We start from the raw sequence: 17,384 nt of genomic DNA, 5'->3' as shown, positions 1-17,384 counted from the left end.
GAATCATCCCTTTGTCCAGCATATCTGTGTGTTACTTACTTGTCAGTCAGTTATCAGATTGACATCACAAGAAAAACGGTGAGTACTGTACAATAACATACTTTGAGAATAAGGTATTTGGACAGGGAGAGAAAGCAACTACATTCACATAATTTTTTTGCAGTGTATTGTTATTTGTTCTGCTTTATCATTGTTCCCATACTGTGTCTGATTTATAAATTAAACTTTATCATAGGTATGCATGTGCAGGTAAAAACAGTATATACAGAGTTAGGGTACTGTCCACCATTTCATCTGTCTGCAGGGTTTGCAGGGTTGGGGGGCAGTTGGAATGTATCTCCTGTGGATAAAGGAGTACTACTGCACTAAAACAAAGATAAATAATGTAGAATATTAAATCTACTTGACCTTTTAAAATAAGTCCTGGTTTTGTGTTGTGGTAAATTGTTCTCCACCTGTGGTATGAATTCATTCTACGTTGTTTGCAGAGGTGTGGAGATGGCAATGTGTATGTATGTGTTGGTTCCATTCAATTTTGGTTTAGAAAAACTATGGGCTGTAGAGTTAGCCCTAGTTTCTAATTCCAGTTCTTATACTTACTTTCCTGTGACTTTAGACACATTACTTCACATTTCTTAGCCTTAGGTTTTGGTGTATATAAAGAGCTAGTAGTGGGTAGGTAAGAGAGATAACACAAAACTTACAGGCAAGATGGATCTAGGTTTTGTGAGGTTAGAAGCTGATATAATTTTAGGGACCTTCTTTAATAAAATTACAAATAGGCACCAGGGCTTAGTTAAAATTAGAAGTCAAATTGTGAGCTTCCAAAACTTTAGTAGTATTAGCTTTATGTTCACTTCTGTGCTTACAGAACTGTTTTGAGAGTTAGTTGAGATAATACAGATAAAACATTTCACAGGGTGCCTAATTTCAGGTAGTAACTTTTAAGAAAGGGTCTTTATATTACTGTTATTAAAAAAAAGTCTACTTTGAGCATAAAAAGCAGAGTTTTGTTCAGTAGTTCTAGAGCAGTAGGCCTTAGGATCTGTATTCCTAGAGTAGCATTTACTCACATTTTGAGAAACAGTTTTTAAGAATATGTTGGCTTTGATTTTGCCTATTCAGATGAAGTAAGCAAAGTTAGATGTTTCCTTGAAATTTGGTTGGTCAGTTTTTGACTCTTAATGGCATTTTCATTATCCATTATAGATACACCTAATATAAATGGTAATGCTACAAGAAAAGTTGATGTCTCAGTTTTAAAATACCTGCCTAGAATCCATGACCAGAACTTAAAGAAGACTTCAGCTGTTAGGATTGTAGGAATCAGGCAGTCTTGTTTCCCTGTTTTCTCTTTACTGACTTAAAAAAAACCCACAGCAACTTTATTTTTAAGAGCACAATAAGTTCCTATGTACTCTATCTGTCCTGTAAAATTTCTCCTATTAACCTTTTGAGTTAGTTCAAGCTCTAGCTGTTGAAATGAATATTATTACATTATAACTAAATTCTGTAGTTTACATGGGGTGGAGGAATCACCCTTTGTGTTGTACAGTTATGTGGGTTTTGACAAATGCACAGTGTTATGTATCTACCATAATAGTATTATACTGAATAGTTTCACTGCCCTGAAAATGCTCTGTGCTACACTTACTCATTCCCCCACCTATACCCCTGAACTTTTATCTTTTTACTGTTGGTCACATGCTTAGTCTCCCCTACTTTGAACATCCTGCAGCAGAGTAGAACATTTGCAATCAGTGAGTCTAGACTGACACATTATCACACCAAGGCTCCACAGTTTGTTAGGGTTCCCTTCTGGAGTTGTATGTTCTGTAGGTTTGGACAAATTTATAATGACATGTATCCACCATTATAATATCATACAGAATGATTTTACTGCCCTAAAAATCCTCTGTGCTCTGCCTGTTCATCTTTCTCTTCCCAGCAGCCCCTGGCAGTCACTGATTTTTTGTCTCCAAGTTTTATCTTTGTAAAATGCCATGTAATTGGAATCATATAGCTAGTAGCCTTTGCAGATTGACTTCTTTCATTTATTAATATGCATTTACATTTACTACATGCCTTCTCATGGTTTGATAGTAGTAGTTGTTGTTTTTAGCACAGAATAATATTTCATTGTCTGGACATACTATAGCTTATCAGTTTACCTACTGAAGGATGTGTTGGTTGCTTCCAAGTTTTGGCATTATAAAGTTGGTATAAATACCTGGATGTAGGTTTTTGTGCGAACATAATTTTTCACCTCATTTGGGTAAACATCAAGTGTGATTGCTGGATCTTATTATGTTTACTTTTATAAGAAACTGCCAAACTGTCTTCCAAAGTGGTTGTACCATTTTGCATTCCTTAATGAATGAGAGTTCCTGCTGATCCACACCCTTGTTAAAAAATTCTTGCCAGCATCATCTGTAGATTCAACACAATCCCAAACAAAATCCCAGCAAATTAATTTTACTGACAAACTAATTTTTCAAGTTTATATAGAGAGGAAGAAGATGCAGTATAGCCAGCACAACAATGAAGAAGAATAAAACTGAAAGACTGACACTCTACTTGGCATTAAGACTTACTGTAAATCTGCAATTTTCAAGACAGTGATGCTGGTGAAACAATAGATCAATGGAACAACATAAAGAGCCCAGAAACAGACTGACACAAATATATTCAAATGATCTTTGGTGAAGGAGCAAAGAGAACTTGGTGGACAAATTTATTATTTTCAGCCAGTGGTAGAATAACTGGACATTCACATACAAAATAAACGAATCTTAGACACCAGTTCTTTCACAAAAATTAACTCAAAATGGATCATAAGCTTAATGTAAATATAAAACAAAAAAACCATAAAACTTCTAGAAGATAACAAAGGGCAAAATCTATGTGTCCATGAGTGTGGCATTAACATTTTTAGATACAGTATCAAAAGCACAATCGTGAAAGAAAAAAGATAAAATATTTGGATTACACTGAAATGAAAACCTACTGTTCTGGGAAAGATACTATTAAAAGAATGAAAAGATAAGCCACAAACCAGGAGAAAATATTCGTAAAACTTATATCTGATAAAAGACTTATATTCACAATATACAAAGAACTCTTAAAACCAAGCAATAAGAAGGCAGCCTAATTTAAAAATGGGCAGAAGATCTAACAGACACCTCACCAAAGAAGATAAACAGATGACAAATAACCATATGAAAAGCTACCAAAATATGTCATAGTAAATTGAAAACTAAAACAATTAGATACACCTATCAGAATAGCTAAAGTCCAAAACGGAAAACATTTACATTGACTTTTTATTAACTTTACTCAGAATGGCCTATTGTATCAACTTTTTTTGCTAATGGTGGTAGTGTTAAATCTTATGGATGTTCTCTTTTTGTCTTACGCTTTGATAAGAAAGGGATGTAGTGAAGAAGTTTGCTTTTTAAGTTTATCTAATTATATTTTTACTGATTACCGTTCATTTTTCTTAGATGATTTAATCTTATTGGGGAGGATTGTGTACAGATTTTTTCTGGACATGTGTTATTTAACTTCAGGGATCAAGATTTTTTTCCCCCTTCACAAATTAGGAGACTTCCTGTGATCAAAGTGAAGGTTCTGGTTCTTCGGAAGAGGATGAATGGAGAAGTGATAGAAAAAGTGAAAGTTACAGCGAAAGTTCAAGGTATCTGTTTTTAATTGTTGTGATCTTTTAAGCATTTTAATCATAGCCTTGGATGGAATCATACTTGAATTTTATTTAAGAGGCAAGAATTTGCAACTGTGGAACAGTTTTTAATACACTTAAAAGGAGACAAGAACTAGAATAACAGCTGTTCCTGTAGAAGTATTCCAGGAGTTTTTTGTTGACTTTAGACAGTTGATCCAGTGCTGTTGAACATGCATACTGAAACTATAAATTTAATCTTGGCTGCACTTAAAAAGACTAGTATCTAAAGTATGTGTGGTAAAACCACAAGTATATTCATTATTATTGCATGTGTTGAATTTTTGTTAGTTTTGAGATCCAAATTTCATGGGGCCAAAATGTCAGCTTCTGGTTCTTATCTTGGTGCGTGTCACTTTCATTCATCTCAACAAGTGCTCAACCCAGAAAACTGGACCTTAATCTCTCTTGTCCACCTATCCATAACATGGCTAGAAAATTCTCCTTCCTGAATATCACTCAGATCATCTTTCTTTTTTTTTTATTGGTACTGTATTGGTCCAAACCATTATCACATACTCTCTGCTTCCTTTCTTGTCTTGTTTTACTTCATTATGATAAGGAGTTAGAATGATTTTTTTTTTAAAGAACATAATATATTATCTTTTTTTAAACAAATTTAATTGTAAAATACACATAACAGAAATATCATAACCATTTAAAGCATGCAGTTCAGTACCATTACGTACATTGACATAGTTGTGCACCCAGTCTCCAGAGCCTTGTTTATCTTGCAAAACAGAAATTCTATACCATTTAAAGAACGATTCTTCACTTTACCCTTCCTCATGTCTCTGGCAACCACTGTTGTACCTTCCGTGTCTTCATTCATTGTCTTCTAATTCAACTTTTCTTGAATTTTATACAAAACAGATCCTCTTATAATTTTTATAAACACACTCTTTTCCTAATAAATACCTTTTTGTAATGTGTTCATGTGTGTATTTGATAGAGATGAAAAGGTGTGTGGTTGGTTGAAGTTGGGCCAAGGATGGCCCAAGTAGAGACCTTTATTTTTATTATTATTTCTGTTTGGTGAAGCTAGTAGTGGACCAGGGACTAGTTTTCTATAACTAGTTTCCTCTTTGACTCTGATTTCGCTAAGGTATAGCTAGGACTAGTCTCTTTCTTAGATTTCTGTCATAACAGGGAGACTCCTCTTGGGAAGAAACTGACTACTTAGGACTTTCAGTTTGGTGTAGCTATGCTTCCCTTTAGCTTCTCAGTGTATTCACTGATGGCTTGTGATTCCAGTTGGAATTCCTGGTCTATATGTCAGCTTCCTCCAACATGGGGGTAGTGGTGGGGCCTATTTTTGGGGTTTTGTATGATTCTTACTGTTTCCATAAGTCTGTGTTTTATTTCCTTGAAGGAGTAATTGTTAGTTGTCTTGCATCATATTTTATCTACAGTATACTTAAAAAATTTTTTCAGGTTTATATCCTTCCTTCATTTCTAGTGTTAGTGAAGATTTCGCTTTTTCTCTCTCTTTGTTATGATTTTCAGTCACTTCAGTACTTGTTGGTAGTGAGGGGAGAATGCTCAAGTTAAATCTTTCTGGTATCTTCCTTTTCCTTTTCCTTCTCTCTCTGTTCCCTCAATTTTATATGATTGACTTGGTATCATTGCTTATATTCTGGTTCCATTCAACTGAAAGCACTCTCCTTTTCTAGTGACTCTTCATCTAGATATTCCGATTGGACAGCTGATGCAGGCATCAATTTGCAGCCTCCGTTAAGAACATCATGTCGTCGACGAGTTACTCGATTTTGTAGTAGTTCAGAAGATGAAATATCTACTGAGAATTTATCTCCTCCGAAAAGAAGACGAAAGAGAAAGAAAGAAAATAAGCCTAAGAAAGAGGTAAGAAAAATGTATTTTTAAAAATAGCATGTATTGTGGTACCCCAGCTTTACCCTATATCAGATGTTATTTTAACATTTATTGTGATACTGGCATGGTGGTGCCTTGGGTGTCTTGGGCTGTGCTCTGGGGCTGGGCTGGGCGAGCTGTTAGCCCTCCTTCGGGAATCTGCACTCTCAGGGTGCAGCAGACACCTTATGTGTCTTGGGGATTCTGAAGGGCACTGTGGACTCCCCTATCTCCTACTCTCAACCCCTGTGGATAGCAGGAGCTCTGGGGCATATGGGAAGGAACGGAGCATCTGTCAGTCCTTTGGAGGGTTGGGTGGGGGCAGATTTAGTGGGACTTACAGGGGAGGCCTTTGATTCACAGATGCGGAGTCCTTTGCAGGACTGGGGCCCTGATCTCTCTGCGAGAGACTTGGCATCCACCAGTGTCGTTCACTTCTAGTCTTGAGATGGAACTGCCATGACTGCATGTTTCTGGATGTGTCAAAAAGCAGGATTATCTCAAACCTTTAACATCCTGTCTAAGCACAGGTCTGATCAGAGGGCTGGGTACAGGCAGATTGTCCCTGGTGCCCTATGAGGAGACTGTGGGATTGGGGTTGCAGAAATTCCACAAGCCTCTTGCCACCTTTCTGAACCATATGACACGGATCCGGCAGGACAGTCCCAGAGACAACTGGGAATTGCCATGGTGGTTTGGGATGTGGCCATGGTTTTCTCCACATATCTGGAGATGGGAGCTGTGTGCTCTTGGGCTGCCTCGCAGTGAAACTGGGTGCTGGCATAGGGCTGATAGGCAGAGTGGCTGCCCTGCTGGGTGCTCATGTGACTATCACAGATCGAAAAGTAGCATTAGAATTTTGTAAATCAAATGGTCAAGGCAGTTTACCTCCTTGTATCCAACCCAGAGCTTTTGTTAAGGAGTTGACTTGGGGAAAGAATTTGGGGAGTTTTTCTCATAGAGATTTTGACCTGATACTTGGAGCCGACATCATATATTTAGAAGAAACATTCACAAATCTTCAAACACTAGACCATCTCTGTAGCAATCATTCCATGATTCAGCTTGCTGAATTCACTATGAACAGAATAATTTGAGCAATGCTGGAGAGGCAGTTTACTGTAAGGTTCACTATGATACTCAGAAAGATGTACACACTTACACAGAAGAGAAACCACAGCAAGGACCTACAGTTGGCTATCATTTATAAGAATGCTGTTATTGAGGGTGTCGATTAAGGTCCTTAGAGACAAAACACATGTGCAGTTTTAAAACAAAGCAGTGCTTTGTGCCAACGGTGTGATTGATTGAATGATTGATTTTTTGAGAGGAGTCTCTGTCGCCTAGCCTGGAGTGCATTGGTGCCATCTTGGCTCACTGCAGCCTCTGCCTCCTGGGTTCAGGTGATTCTCCTGCCTCAGCTTCCCAAGTAGCTGGGACTACAGGCCCACGCAACCACGCCTGGCTAAGTTTCGTATTTTAGTAGAGACATGGTTTTGTCATGTTGGCCAGGCTGGTCTTGAAGTCCTGACCTCAGGTGATCTGCCTGCCTTAGCCTCCCAAAGTGCTGGGATTACAGGTGTAGACCCACTGTGCCTGGCCATTGCTGTAATTTTTAGTCATATTTACTCACTCTGAAATTCCATTAATGTTAAAAGATTTAGTGTGAGATTTTGGTTCATGCTTCTGTACCCTATATTGCTCCCTCTTGATAAATAGTTTTCACTGATGATGTGAAGCATTGGTATAAAGGCGTCTTTAAACTTGCAAGCTTGTTTTGGCGAGGTTAAATCATACAAATAATTTTAGACACCTTCTGAAATACATCGTATTTAGCCCAGTTTTCTGATTAACATGTTCCCTGAGCTGTTAGTACTATTGAAATCTTTTCCCCCATTTAAATTGTAAATACTCTGGGTTGGTTGAGTGGGATGTGAGTTTTCTGGGTCTCATATTATGCTTTTTGGCTTAATTTCAGGTTTAAGTATCTAAACAAAGGGATAAGTAAAAATAAAGTTTTAGTTACTTTCTGAGAGTACCTAAAGTCTTGGACTTGGAATATAGGTTATCTTTATCAAATCAAAAGCTGTGGTTTTCCCCCTCAGCTTTACCATGTCTCAAATGTTACTTTAATGTAATTGTTTCCTAAGCTTTCCATGCCTTCTTAATAATATATAGGATAACAGTAAAAAAGATTCTAAGTCTCATCCCTCCATTAAGAGGTTAACTTCCCAAACATAAGCTCCTTCTGTATTGTACTTGTAATTGCTCATTCAGTGTCTGTATTACCCAGTAGACTGTAAGCTTCTTGAGGGTCAGGAATGCTTCTTTATCTCTCATTGTTGCTTCCCCAGGATCTAGTATTAATATATCAAAACCAAATAATGAAAAAGATACATTCCAGTCAGAGGCTTTTGATTGTTGGTTTAAATGATTGTTATATTGTTTTATGATTGACTTGATGAAGTCACACATAAACTTTTAAAAAATTATTTGTATGTATGTATGTATGTATTTATGTATGTATTTATTTATTTCGAGATGGAGTCTCACTCTGTCACCCAGGCTGGAGTGCAGTGGTGCCATCTCGACTCACTGCAACCTCCGCCTCCTGGGTTCAAGCAGTTCTCCTGCCTCAGCCTCCCGAGTAGCTGGGACTACAGGCACACACCACCATGCTCGGCTAACTTTTATATTTTTCATAGAGACAGGGTTTCACCACGTTGACCAGGGTGGTCTTGAACTCCTGACCTCAAGTGATCCACCTGCCTCAGCCTCCCAGAGTGCTGGGATTACAGGTGTGAGCCATGGCGCCCGGCCACGCTACTTTATTATTAACACTTCTCCACCTCCACTGTTCTGAGTAGTGGGCTTGACAGTTAAACCTTTCCAAATCCGAAACTTAAAGGGAAAGCTCTATTTTGCTCAGAATCTCACAGCAACACTTATTTTCTCCTGTCAATTTCAACACTAGCAGTAGACTTCAAGGAATTTTAAGGTGCTTTCTTTTTTTTGTGTGTTATTGCTACGTTTACCATTTTCATTTTACATGTCTGTCTTCATACTTGTCTCTTCATTGTAGTATCATCCCTATTTATTTGTGTACACTGTGCTGATTTCAAGCAGGTAGTCATTGTTTAAAGATGTTAAGTCGTTGTGTTTATCTATTGCTGTGTACAACAAACCACCCTAAAATTTAGGTGTTTACATGGCAAACATTGCGTATTTCATGTATTCGTGGATCAGGAATTGGGAGCTGATTAATTGGGTGATTTTGGCTCATGAGGTTACAACATGTTGACTGGGGCTGCAGTCATCTGAGGACTTGATGAGTGTTAGACGTTATTCTTTCTGAGCTTATTCCTGTGGCTGTCGGCCTCAGTTCCTTGCCACACAGGTCTCTCCTTAGCTGGTTGCTTGAGTATCGTTATGATTTTCCTCAGAGTGAATGATTTAACAGTAGCCAGGGATAAGCCCCAGTGCCATTTATGACCTAGTCTTAGAAGTTGCACATAATCTCATCTGCTTTAGTATATTTGGTAGAAGTGAGTCATTAAGTGTAGTCCACACTTAAGAGGAGGAGACTTCCACTTCTTGAAGAGGAGAGAACTATCAGGGGATTTGTGGGCATATTTTAAAATCACCCGTCTTACAACCTACAGTCAAGAGGAGACTCCCTGTGATGATTAGCCTGTGGTCATACTCAGAGTGGAGTCTTGGCAGAACAGGCTATGCGTAAAAGAGGATTTAGGTTGGGTATTAGCCCCCTAAAATGGGATGTAAAATAGCATGGAGAATCTATGAGAAATTTAGGAGATGATACTAGGAAAATGTTAGGTAGATTTACAATGCTTTTTATAAGTGACATATTCCTATGTAAAGGAACTAAATATATATACTGTGTAAAAACTAATCATTAGATGGACGTGGCAAAAATAGTCATTCTGAATGGTGAAGTTTCTTTCATTTTTCATTCAAAGAGTGCATGCCCCTTTCTAATCTAAGAAACTTTGTTCTCTTCCCGGTGGTAGAATTTGCGGAGGATGACTTCAGGAGAGCTTGGAAATATGGAGCATTTATATGAATTTCATCCTCCAGTTTGGATTACTGACACCACACTTAGAAAATCTCCTTTTGTTCCTCAAATGGGTGATGAGGTGAGAGTAACACAAATTTAAAAACACAAATATGGAACATAAAATTTATATTGCTCTTAATTTTTAAATGCATATTTCCCTTTTGTAGGTAATATATTTTCGACAGGGTCATGAAGCTTATATTGAGGCTGTGAGAAGAAATAATATTTATGAATTGAACCCTAATAAGGAGCCATGGAGAAAAATGGATCTTAGGGTAGGACGATGGCATTATTAAATCATTAAACATTTTAGCACATATATAGTTAAATTATTTACAAATCTATTTAAAAACCTGTTGGAAACATATTTTATTACTTTCTTTCCTACTTGATAACATTTCTGCTATAACCAAACCTTAAGATCCTGTGGGAATGGCTTGTCAATGGGCAAAATTTGTATGTTGCTGATTGGTATGTAAAACGTTAAATGCAACAACCTAGAGTTTCAGAAAGGCAGCTTGGCAATATATATATTATCAATCTTAAAAATGTTTATGTACCCAAGACAGATTTTCAAAGGGAGAAATGCAAGTTTTCAAAAGAAGAAATAAAAATTGGAAGAAAGGTTTAACCTCATGGATATTAAAATAAGGAAATAATAATTTTACCTTTTCAGTACTTAGCCAATTTTGTGATTTTGTTTGTTTTTAGCTCAAGAAAGAATTCCACATTTTAGCAAGTGGCAAAGATGTTGGTTTGTTAACAGTTATTCAGATTGCTGGTGGGGTGTGTGAAGTGGTCCAGGCTTTCTAGGGGATATTTTGGCAATAGGAGTTGAAACTGAAAAATATTTGGAACTTTTAATTCTGTGATTTTGCTCTTCTGGTAATTTGGAAAACCAACAGAAATGCTTGTAAATACATGAGTATTGTAGTTCACTCACTGTTTACAGAAACAAAGCTGGAAAAAAAAATTCAAATATTCCACAATAGTGAATTAACCAAATCATGGTGCATTCACACAATCACTTACTGTGTACAGCCCATCTTGTACTTGAAGGTTGAAAAATATTTGTGGAATGAATGATGGATACATTTACACAGTGTATTACTAATAGGAAAAATGGGATGTGAAATTGTATTTCTGGTTGTGGTAGCAAAATTTTAAAAACATTTGTAGCCAATCAAAAGAAAAACATCAAAATGTCAATGGTGATGATCTGTGAGGTAGTATTACACATGTTTTTTATTTTTTATATTTTCATTCTACACATTTTGATACTTTTAAAAACTTAGAACATGAAGAAAATACTAATTATTTTAACAAAGATAGCTGTTTTTAACACTTATATTCAACTTAATGACTCTGCTTCTATGAGTTAGGCTTTATATACATTTGAGGTTTTATTTATGTCTGTTTAACTTAGGACTATGTACCTAAGTACAGTCCATCCTCATTATTCTTGGATTCTGTATTTGTGAACTGCGTGCTTGCTTTATTTGTAATCCCCAAAACAGTATTCTTGGAGCCTTTTGGTCACTTCTGTACATGCTCAGGGTGGTGAAAAATTTGACTTGCCTGACGAGCATGTTTCTAGTTGAGGTTGAACAAGGTGTTGCTTTGCCTTCTTTTTTTAGCTCTCTCACTGCAAACAAGTGTCCTTTTCATGGTCTGTTCAGTGCCACATATTTTCCATTTTTGTGCTTTTTGTGGTCACTTTGCTGTTTAAAATGGCCCCTAAGTATAGTACTGACATGCTGTCTAGTGTTCTTAAGTGCTAGAAGGCTGAGATGTGCCTTATGGAGAAAGTGTGTTAGACAAGCTTCATTCAGGTATCAGTTAAGTGTTTGCAGATCAACAACATATTAAATAAGGTACCTTTAAACAGAAACACATAAAGCCAGGTTATGTACACGCTGGTTTACTACAGTGTTGGGATCACAATTTTGCAGGAGCCTATCCCTATATATCCTCTATAGCACCGATTTAGTAATTTCGTGTTCTAGATGACTTTATAGAACATAACTACTGTGAATGATGAGAACTATGCTTAGCACTTTGGTACATTATAACAATAACATTTGTTCAGTGAATAAGTGGATGAATGATCTGTTGTATTCCTAGTATCAGAGAAGCAGACATTGGGGGGAGGGTTGACTATGGCAAATCCATTTGATGGATACTCCATCCAGGTAGGGACTTTCACCTGTTTACTGTCCTGTCCCTACTGCCTAGAAGAGGTCATAGCATATGGTAGATTCTCAACAAATATTACTTAATGTATTAGGCAGAAATTTAATATCAGGATTTTGAAGAACACTTAGGAATAAGTAGAATGCTTACACATTTTCACTGCATAATATAAAACTATATAAATAGAAATGTGCATTGGCTGGGTGTGGCAGGTCACACCTATAATCCCAGCGCTTTGGGAAGCTGTTGTGGGAGGATCACTTTGAGCCCAGGAGTTCAAGACTAGTCTGGACAAAATAGGGAGACCCTGTCTCTACAAATAATAAAAAAGTAGCTTGGTGTGGTGGCATGTTGTACCTGTAGTCAGCCCCAGCTACTGGGGAAGCTGAGGTGGGAGGATTGACTGAGCTCAGGAGTTTGAGATTGCAGCGAGCCATGGTCGTGCTACTGCCCTCCAGCCTGGGCAAAACAGCGAGACCCTGTTTCCAAAACAAAGCCAGAAGGAAATATGTTAGATTTTTAACAGCGGTTGTTGTTAGATATTATGCTAATCAGAGATTTATGTTTTCAGTCTTATACTTTTATAGTGTATTTTCTAAAGGATGTTCTTTGTATTAGAAACTATATTAAATATGTGGAGATTAGCAAAATTGAATGTAATTAATGGTATTGATTAAACTTGTCTGTTGGTTTGGAAGCCTAAATTATGAGTTTACTTAATATAACAGTATGTGGAGAATTATAGTATTAAGGAATTGCTTTTATTTTAACCATTAAAAATATATGTCTGTTAAAGGATCAAGAATTGGTTAAAATAGTTGGAATACGATATGAAGTTGGGCCCCCTACACTCTGTTGCCTCAAACTAGCATTTATAGATCCAGCAACTGGAAAACTTATGGACAAATCTTTCTCTATTAGGTATGTATTATTTTTTAAAATGGAGTTATTTAAATTTAAATTTGCCATTTTGCTGATGTAATGATTAGCATGCCCTTCCCATTCAACTCCAGGGTAACTAGTAGAGCACTGTGGATAGCCTAAGATGTGGCTCGAGTTTCTGGTGGCTAGGAAACCCATCTCCCACCCTGAAGTCATAGTAGGCATGTCACAGTTATGGTTAAGTGTGGGCAGTCTGTTTTATATGGTTTTCATGCCACTTACGTAGGTGGAGATTTCTGACATACAGGCCAAATTTTTTCTGCCCTTTGTGTTTGAAAAAATTCGGAATAAATATTTTGCTACACCTAATAGGGTTACCACTAGTCACATGTGGCTGTTGCTCACTTGAAATGTGGATGATTTGAATTGAATGTGTTAAATGAGACTTGGCAGAGTATGAGGCATAAACATTTTTTTTTAAAAGAAATGAATGTGTTGTGAATGTACACATTGCATTTTGAAGACTAGTTATGAAGAAAAAATATGTAAGATATCTCGTTTTGATTACATATTGAAATATTTTGGATGTATTTAAAATACGGTATGAAATTTACTGGTTTCTTAAAATTTCACTTTTAAACTATAGCTGGTTGAAAATTGAGAATTACAATTGTAGATCTCATTATGTTTCTTTTGGACAGTGTTGCTTTTAGACTATATAACCTGCTACGTAGAGAGTTTAATAATTTTTTAAATTTTTGTCTAGATATCATGATATGCCAGATGTTATTGACTTTCTTGTATTGCGTCAATTTTATGATGAAGCAAGACAGAGGAACTGGCAGTCTTGTAAGTCTATCCTTACTAAGTTTTATATACCCTTAAAAATTAATCTCATGTTTTATTGGTCTTTTTGGCTGTGGGATTCTTACTTATAGTGTATACAAACATGTAAATTCTGGAAGAGATATAAGTGACCTATAAATATATTTTGCTTAACGCTTGGTACTTACTGATCATGCAGACTTTTTTGGCGGGCGGCGGGGCGGGGCGGGCAGTGTCTCCCTATGTTTCCCAGGCTGGAGTGCAATGGCGTGATCTGAGCTCACTGCAACCTCTGCCTCCCAGGTTCAAGTGCTTCTCTTGCCTCAGCCTCCTGAGTAGCTGGGATTACAGGTGCGTGCCACTATGCCCAGCAAATTTTTGTATTTTTAGTAGAGACAGGGTTTCACCATGTTGATCAGGCTGGACTCGAACTCCTGACCTCATGATCCACTCACCTCTGCCTCCCAAAGTTCTGGGATTACAGGCGTGAGCCACCGTGTGCGGCCCGATTATGTAGACTTTTTAGACAAGCAACTTTTCTTCTGTTCTTTTGGTTCATAACGTTTGGAAAAGATTATTTTCACTCCTTGACTATAGGCTAGAGTAGACATACTTCCTTTCAGACTTCCTTGTACTATATTGTATATAATTATCTTTGATGTAACATTGGTATAATTTACACAATTATACCAGGATCTAGAATGATCAGAAGGCTGAAAAGTAATTTCAGATTTCACACTGAAAATGTTCTGGTATACCCAAGTATTTCACCCTTGATATCGTAACAGTGTAGACTTAAATGAGAAGACTTGACACTGTTTCGTTAAGAAATAAAAAATGCATATACACTTACGCTTTATAACCATGTAATGTATAGGTGGACAGAAAAATTAAAAAACTAAAATTACCTCAATGTAATTTTACACATTTGAGTAAAATTACACATTGGAGTAATTTTGGCACCTCAATGTAGGCACTAAATTACTCGAATGTGATTTTTGTGGTGATCATTTAAGGAGGACTTGCTAATTCAGAGTTGTGTAGATCATTAATCTCAGGATATAACTGATAATTGAATGAAGTCATTAGTCTGGGTGGTAATAGCAACTGTAGTACCTGTTTCACAGGTGTACAAATATATGTTCGGTATGGAATGCTATCCTGGGAGCCTGTTTACTGAGTTATAAATAGGATGGTTCATTCTTTTATCAGTTCTTGGATTTTTGTTGGAAATACTAAGTTTTACCCAGGCTGTGTCATCTGGTGTACACATTCATAAATGATGTTAAGACATTGATCTTTCTAGTTACTGCAGCTTCTTTCTTTCTCCTCTTCTTTTTTTGAACACAAGGTCTTGCTCTGTTGCCCAGGCTGAAGGGCAGTGGTGCAATCAGAGCTCACTGCAGCCTCAGCTTCCTGGGCTTAAGTGATCCTGTCACCTCAGCCTCCTGAGTAGATGCACCACAGGTGTGCACGACCATGTGCAGCTAAGTTTTAATTTTTTTGTGGAGACAGGGTCTTGCCGTATTGCCCAGGCTGGTTTTGAATTCCTGGGCTCAAGCAATCCTCTTGCCTCAGCCTCCCTAACGTGTAGGAATTACAGATGTGAGCCACCATATCTAGCCATTGCTACCTTTTTCTGTGGGTACTACAAGAAGGCAAATTTTAGATAAAGTCCCTCATCATCCTCATCTGACATGAAAGATTGTCAGGGCATGTGGCTCCTCTTTGTAGATTATTGTCCTGGTAATATCTACACAAGTAATCAGGATTATTTTGGGAGTAGATGAAGAGAAAATTTTTCTTGAAGAAAAACAGCCACAAAAATAACATGAAGCAACATTAGCAGGTTGTATAGCTGTGTTCCAAATAACTTTAAAGTTTCCCAGCTATTATGATTTTTCAGTCCCCATGAGAGCAAAAAAGAGGCTCTCATTTTTGCCAACATGTCCATTAAATTTTTTAAAAACTGAATTATCTACAGTTAAACTCTAGAGATGGGAGTCCCAAATGCCTCCTGTAATTTAGCGGTTTTTGTTTTATTTTTGTGGTTGAGAAATTACTGGACCAGATGTGTTAATACTACACTTTAATTCATTTTGCTCCCCCATTTTTGCTCTTACCTTTTTGCATGGAATTTGAGTAGTATGGCAAGAAGAAGTTGCTTGTTTTAATTTTTGCAGTGGATTTTAATCCTTCTCTTGAAAGGCCAAAGTAGGTTTATTTGAAAAGTCTTAACATAAGATTACCAGGGTGATCAGCTAGCAAAAACATAGAAAAGACACTTTTATTATGAGAAAACTTAATTTTTAAGGCTCCTTTTTATTTAAAGGGTTGTTTTTGTATGAAGAAATATTTTTATCTAAACTGAAATTATCTTCTAGTATTAGGTAAATAGCAAGAAAAATATACACTTAATTTTTTATATCAAAGACTCACTCTCTTCTAACATGTTTTTGTATTAGGCCTCTCAAAATTGAGGCAGCTGATTTTTATTACAATAATTTATTACATTCAGTTGTAATGAATATTTGTTAAATTAGGGTATTAGAGATTTGGACAAAATCATAGTGTGGTTTATCTCAAATTATAAGTTTAAAGCTGTAACAGTCTCCTTAGGTTTCTTTCAGGGGCTATGGTTTCAAGTGATTTTGAAGTAAAATATATGTAAAACTCATGTTTACATACGTTTGAAAATATACTAAAGACTGTAAAACATGTAGGTCTAGTAGTTGTGGCATTATTTTTTTTAAACCTTTGAAGAATTCACTGTAAGCATACTTTAATTATTCAAGACCGTTTGCCAGGTATATTATATTCTTTCTTGGGGATAAATTGTAGCTTTAACTTTGATTTGTTTCTATAAAACTTCCCTTGAGAAAAGAATTGTTGATCTATATACCGAAGAATCATCAGTGCTGGATAGGTGACTTTTGTTCTTTCTTTTAATTGGTTTTGTTTTGTAAATGGTGGGAAGGGTAAGAGGGAAGATATATAGTTACTACAGCAATTCATGTTTGTATAGTAATGAATGCTAAACACAGATCTAGTGCAGTTTATTTCACTGGTTGAAGTCTTAGTCTTAGAGTTGTTGAATACATCTAGAAATCCATTTAATCTAAATGTTAATTTTTTTATTCCATATTTTTCTTGGTTTGTTTAGGAGCTCTGCTTGCCTGTTTTTGTATTGCGATTTTGGCTTCTTTTTTATCTGTATCATTTGGTATTTTGTAGATTAAAAAATGTTAATGAATGTTAGCAGAGAAATGCCTCAGACTTGATCATTTCTCTCCTAGGTGACAGATTCCGCTCTATTATTGATGATGCTTGGTGGTTTGGAACAGTGTTAAGTCAAGAGCCATATCAACCACAGTATCCTGATAGTCATTTCCAGTGTTATGTTGTTAGGTTTGTATACAGATGAAAACTAATCATTTACAAATAACTCAGTGTGGCAGGTTGTTGTATGAATAACACATTTCTGGTTTTTTAAAAAAAACATGGTTTTTATCTGTCATTAAGTCATGTCAGGCTGACCTGAAATGTCTCTTAGACATGCACCTACCCTTTGTTTCCTATTCACTAGTACTCCCCTTGGTTCAGGTTCTGCTTGTTTCCCTGGAACTATTTCTGTAGCCACATTTCCTTTGCCTCGTATTGTCAGTGTCCTAGTTCAGAAGCAGATATTATATCATTAATCATCTTCAAATAAACCTTTGATGCCTTTTCATTGGCAATGGAATAAAAACCACTGATTGTGGCTGTGGTGGAATTCAAGGCTTCATGCCTAGTCTT

General features: G+C 36.6%; 1 protein-coding gene and 1 pseudogene across 2 annotated transcripts in view; both read left to right on the top strand.

Annotated features, from left to right (window-relative positions):
* BRWD1 (bromodomain and WD repeat domain containing 1) overlaps positions 1-17,384 on the top strand; it is a 131,387-nt gene that overhangs the window by 72,530 nt on the left and 41,473 nt on the right. For both annotated transcript variants that reach the window (XM_007968201.3, XM_073010631.1), the window contains 7 exons: positions 3,603-3,697; positions 5,413-5,602; positions 9,643-9,768; positions 9,857-9,964; positions 12,679-12,803; positions 13,531-13,613; positions 16,886-16,997. In XM_007968201.3, coding sequence (XP_007966392.2) covers positions 3,603-3,697; positions 5,413-5,602; positions 9,643-9,768; positions 9,857-9,964; positions 12,679-12,803; positions 13,531-13,613; positions 16,886-16,997 — 839 coding nt within the window. The remainder of the gene's footprint in view (positions 1-3,602; positions 3,698-5,412; positions 5,603-9,642; positions 9,769-9,856; positions 9,965-12,678; positions 12,804-13,530; positions 13,614-16,885; positions 16,998-17,384) is intronic.
* Positions 6,075-7,687, top strand: LOC103220757 (protein N-lysine methyltransferase METTL21A pseudogene; annotated as a pseudogene).

Source organism: Chlorocebus sabaeus, chromosome 2 (assembly GCF_047675955.1).
Source record: "Chlorocebus sabaeus isolate Y175 chromosome 2, mChlSab1.0.hap1, whole genome shotgun sequence".
Lineage (NCBI taxonomy): Eukaryota > Metazoa > Chordata > Mammalia > Primates > Cercopithecidae > Chlorocebus > Chlorocebus sabaeus.
Note: the sequence above shows the minus strand (reverse complement) of the source record. Positions and strands in the feature narration are given on the sequence as shown.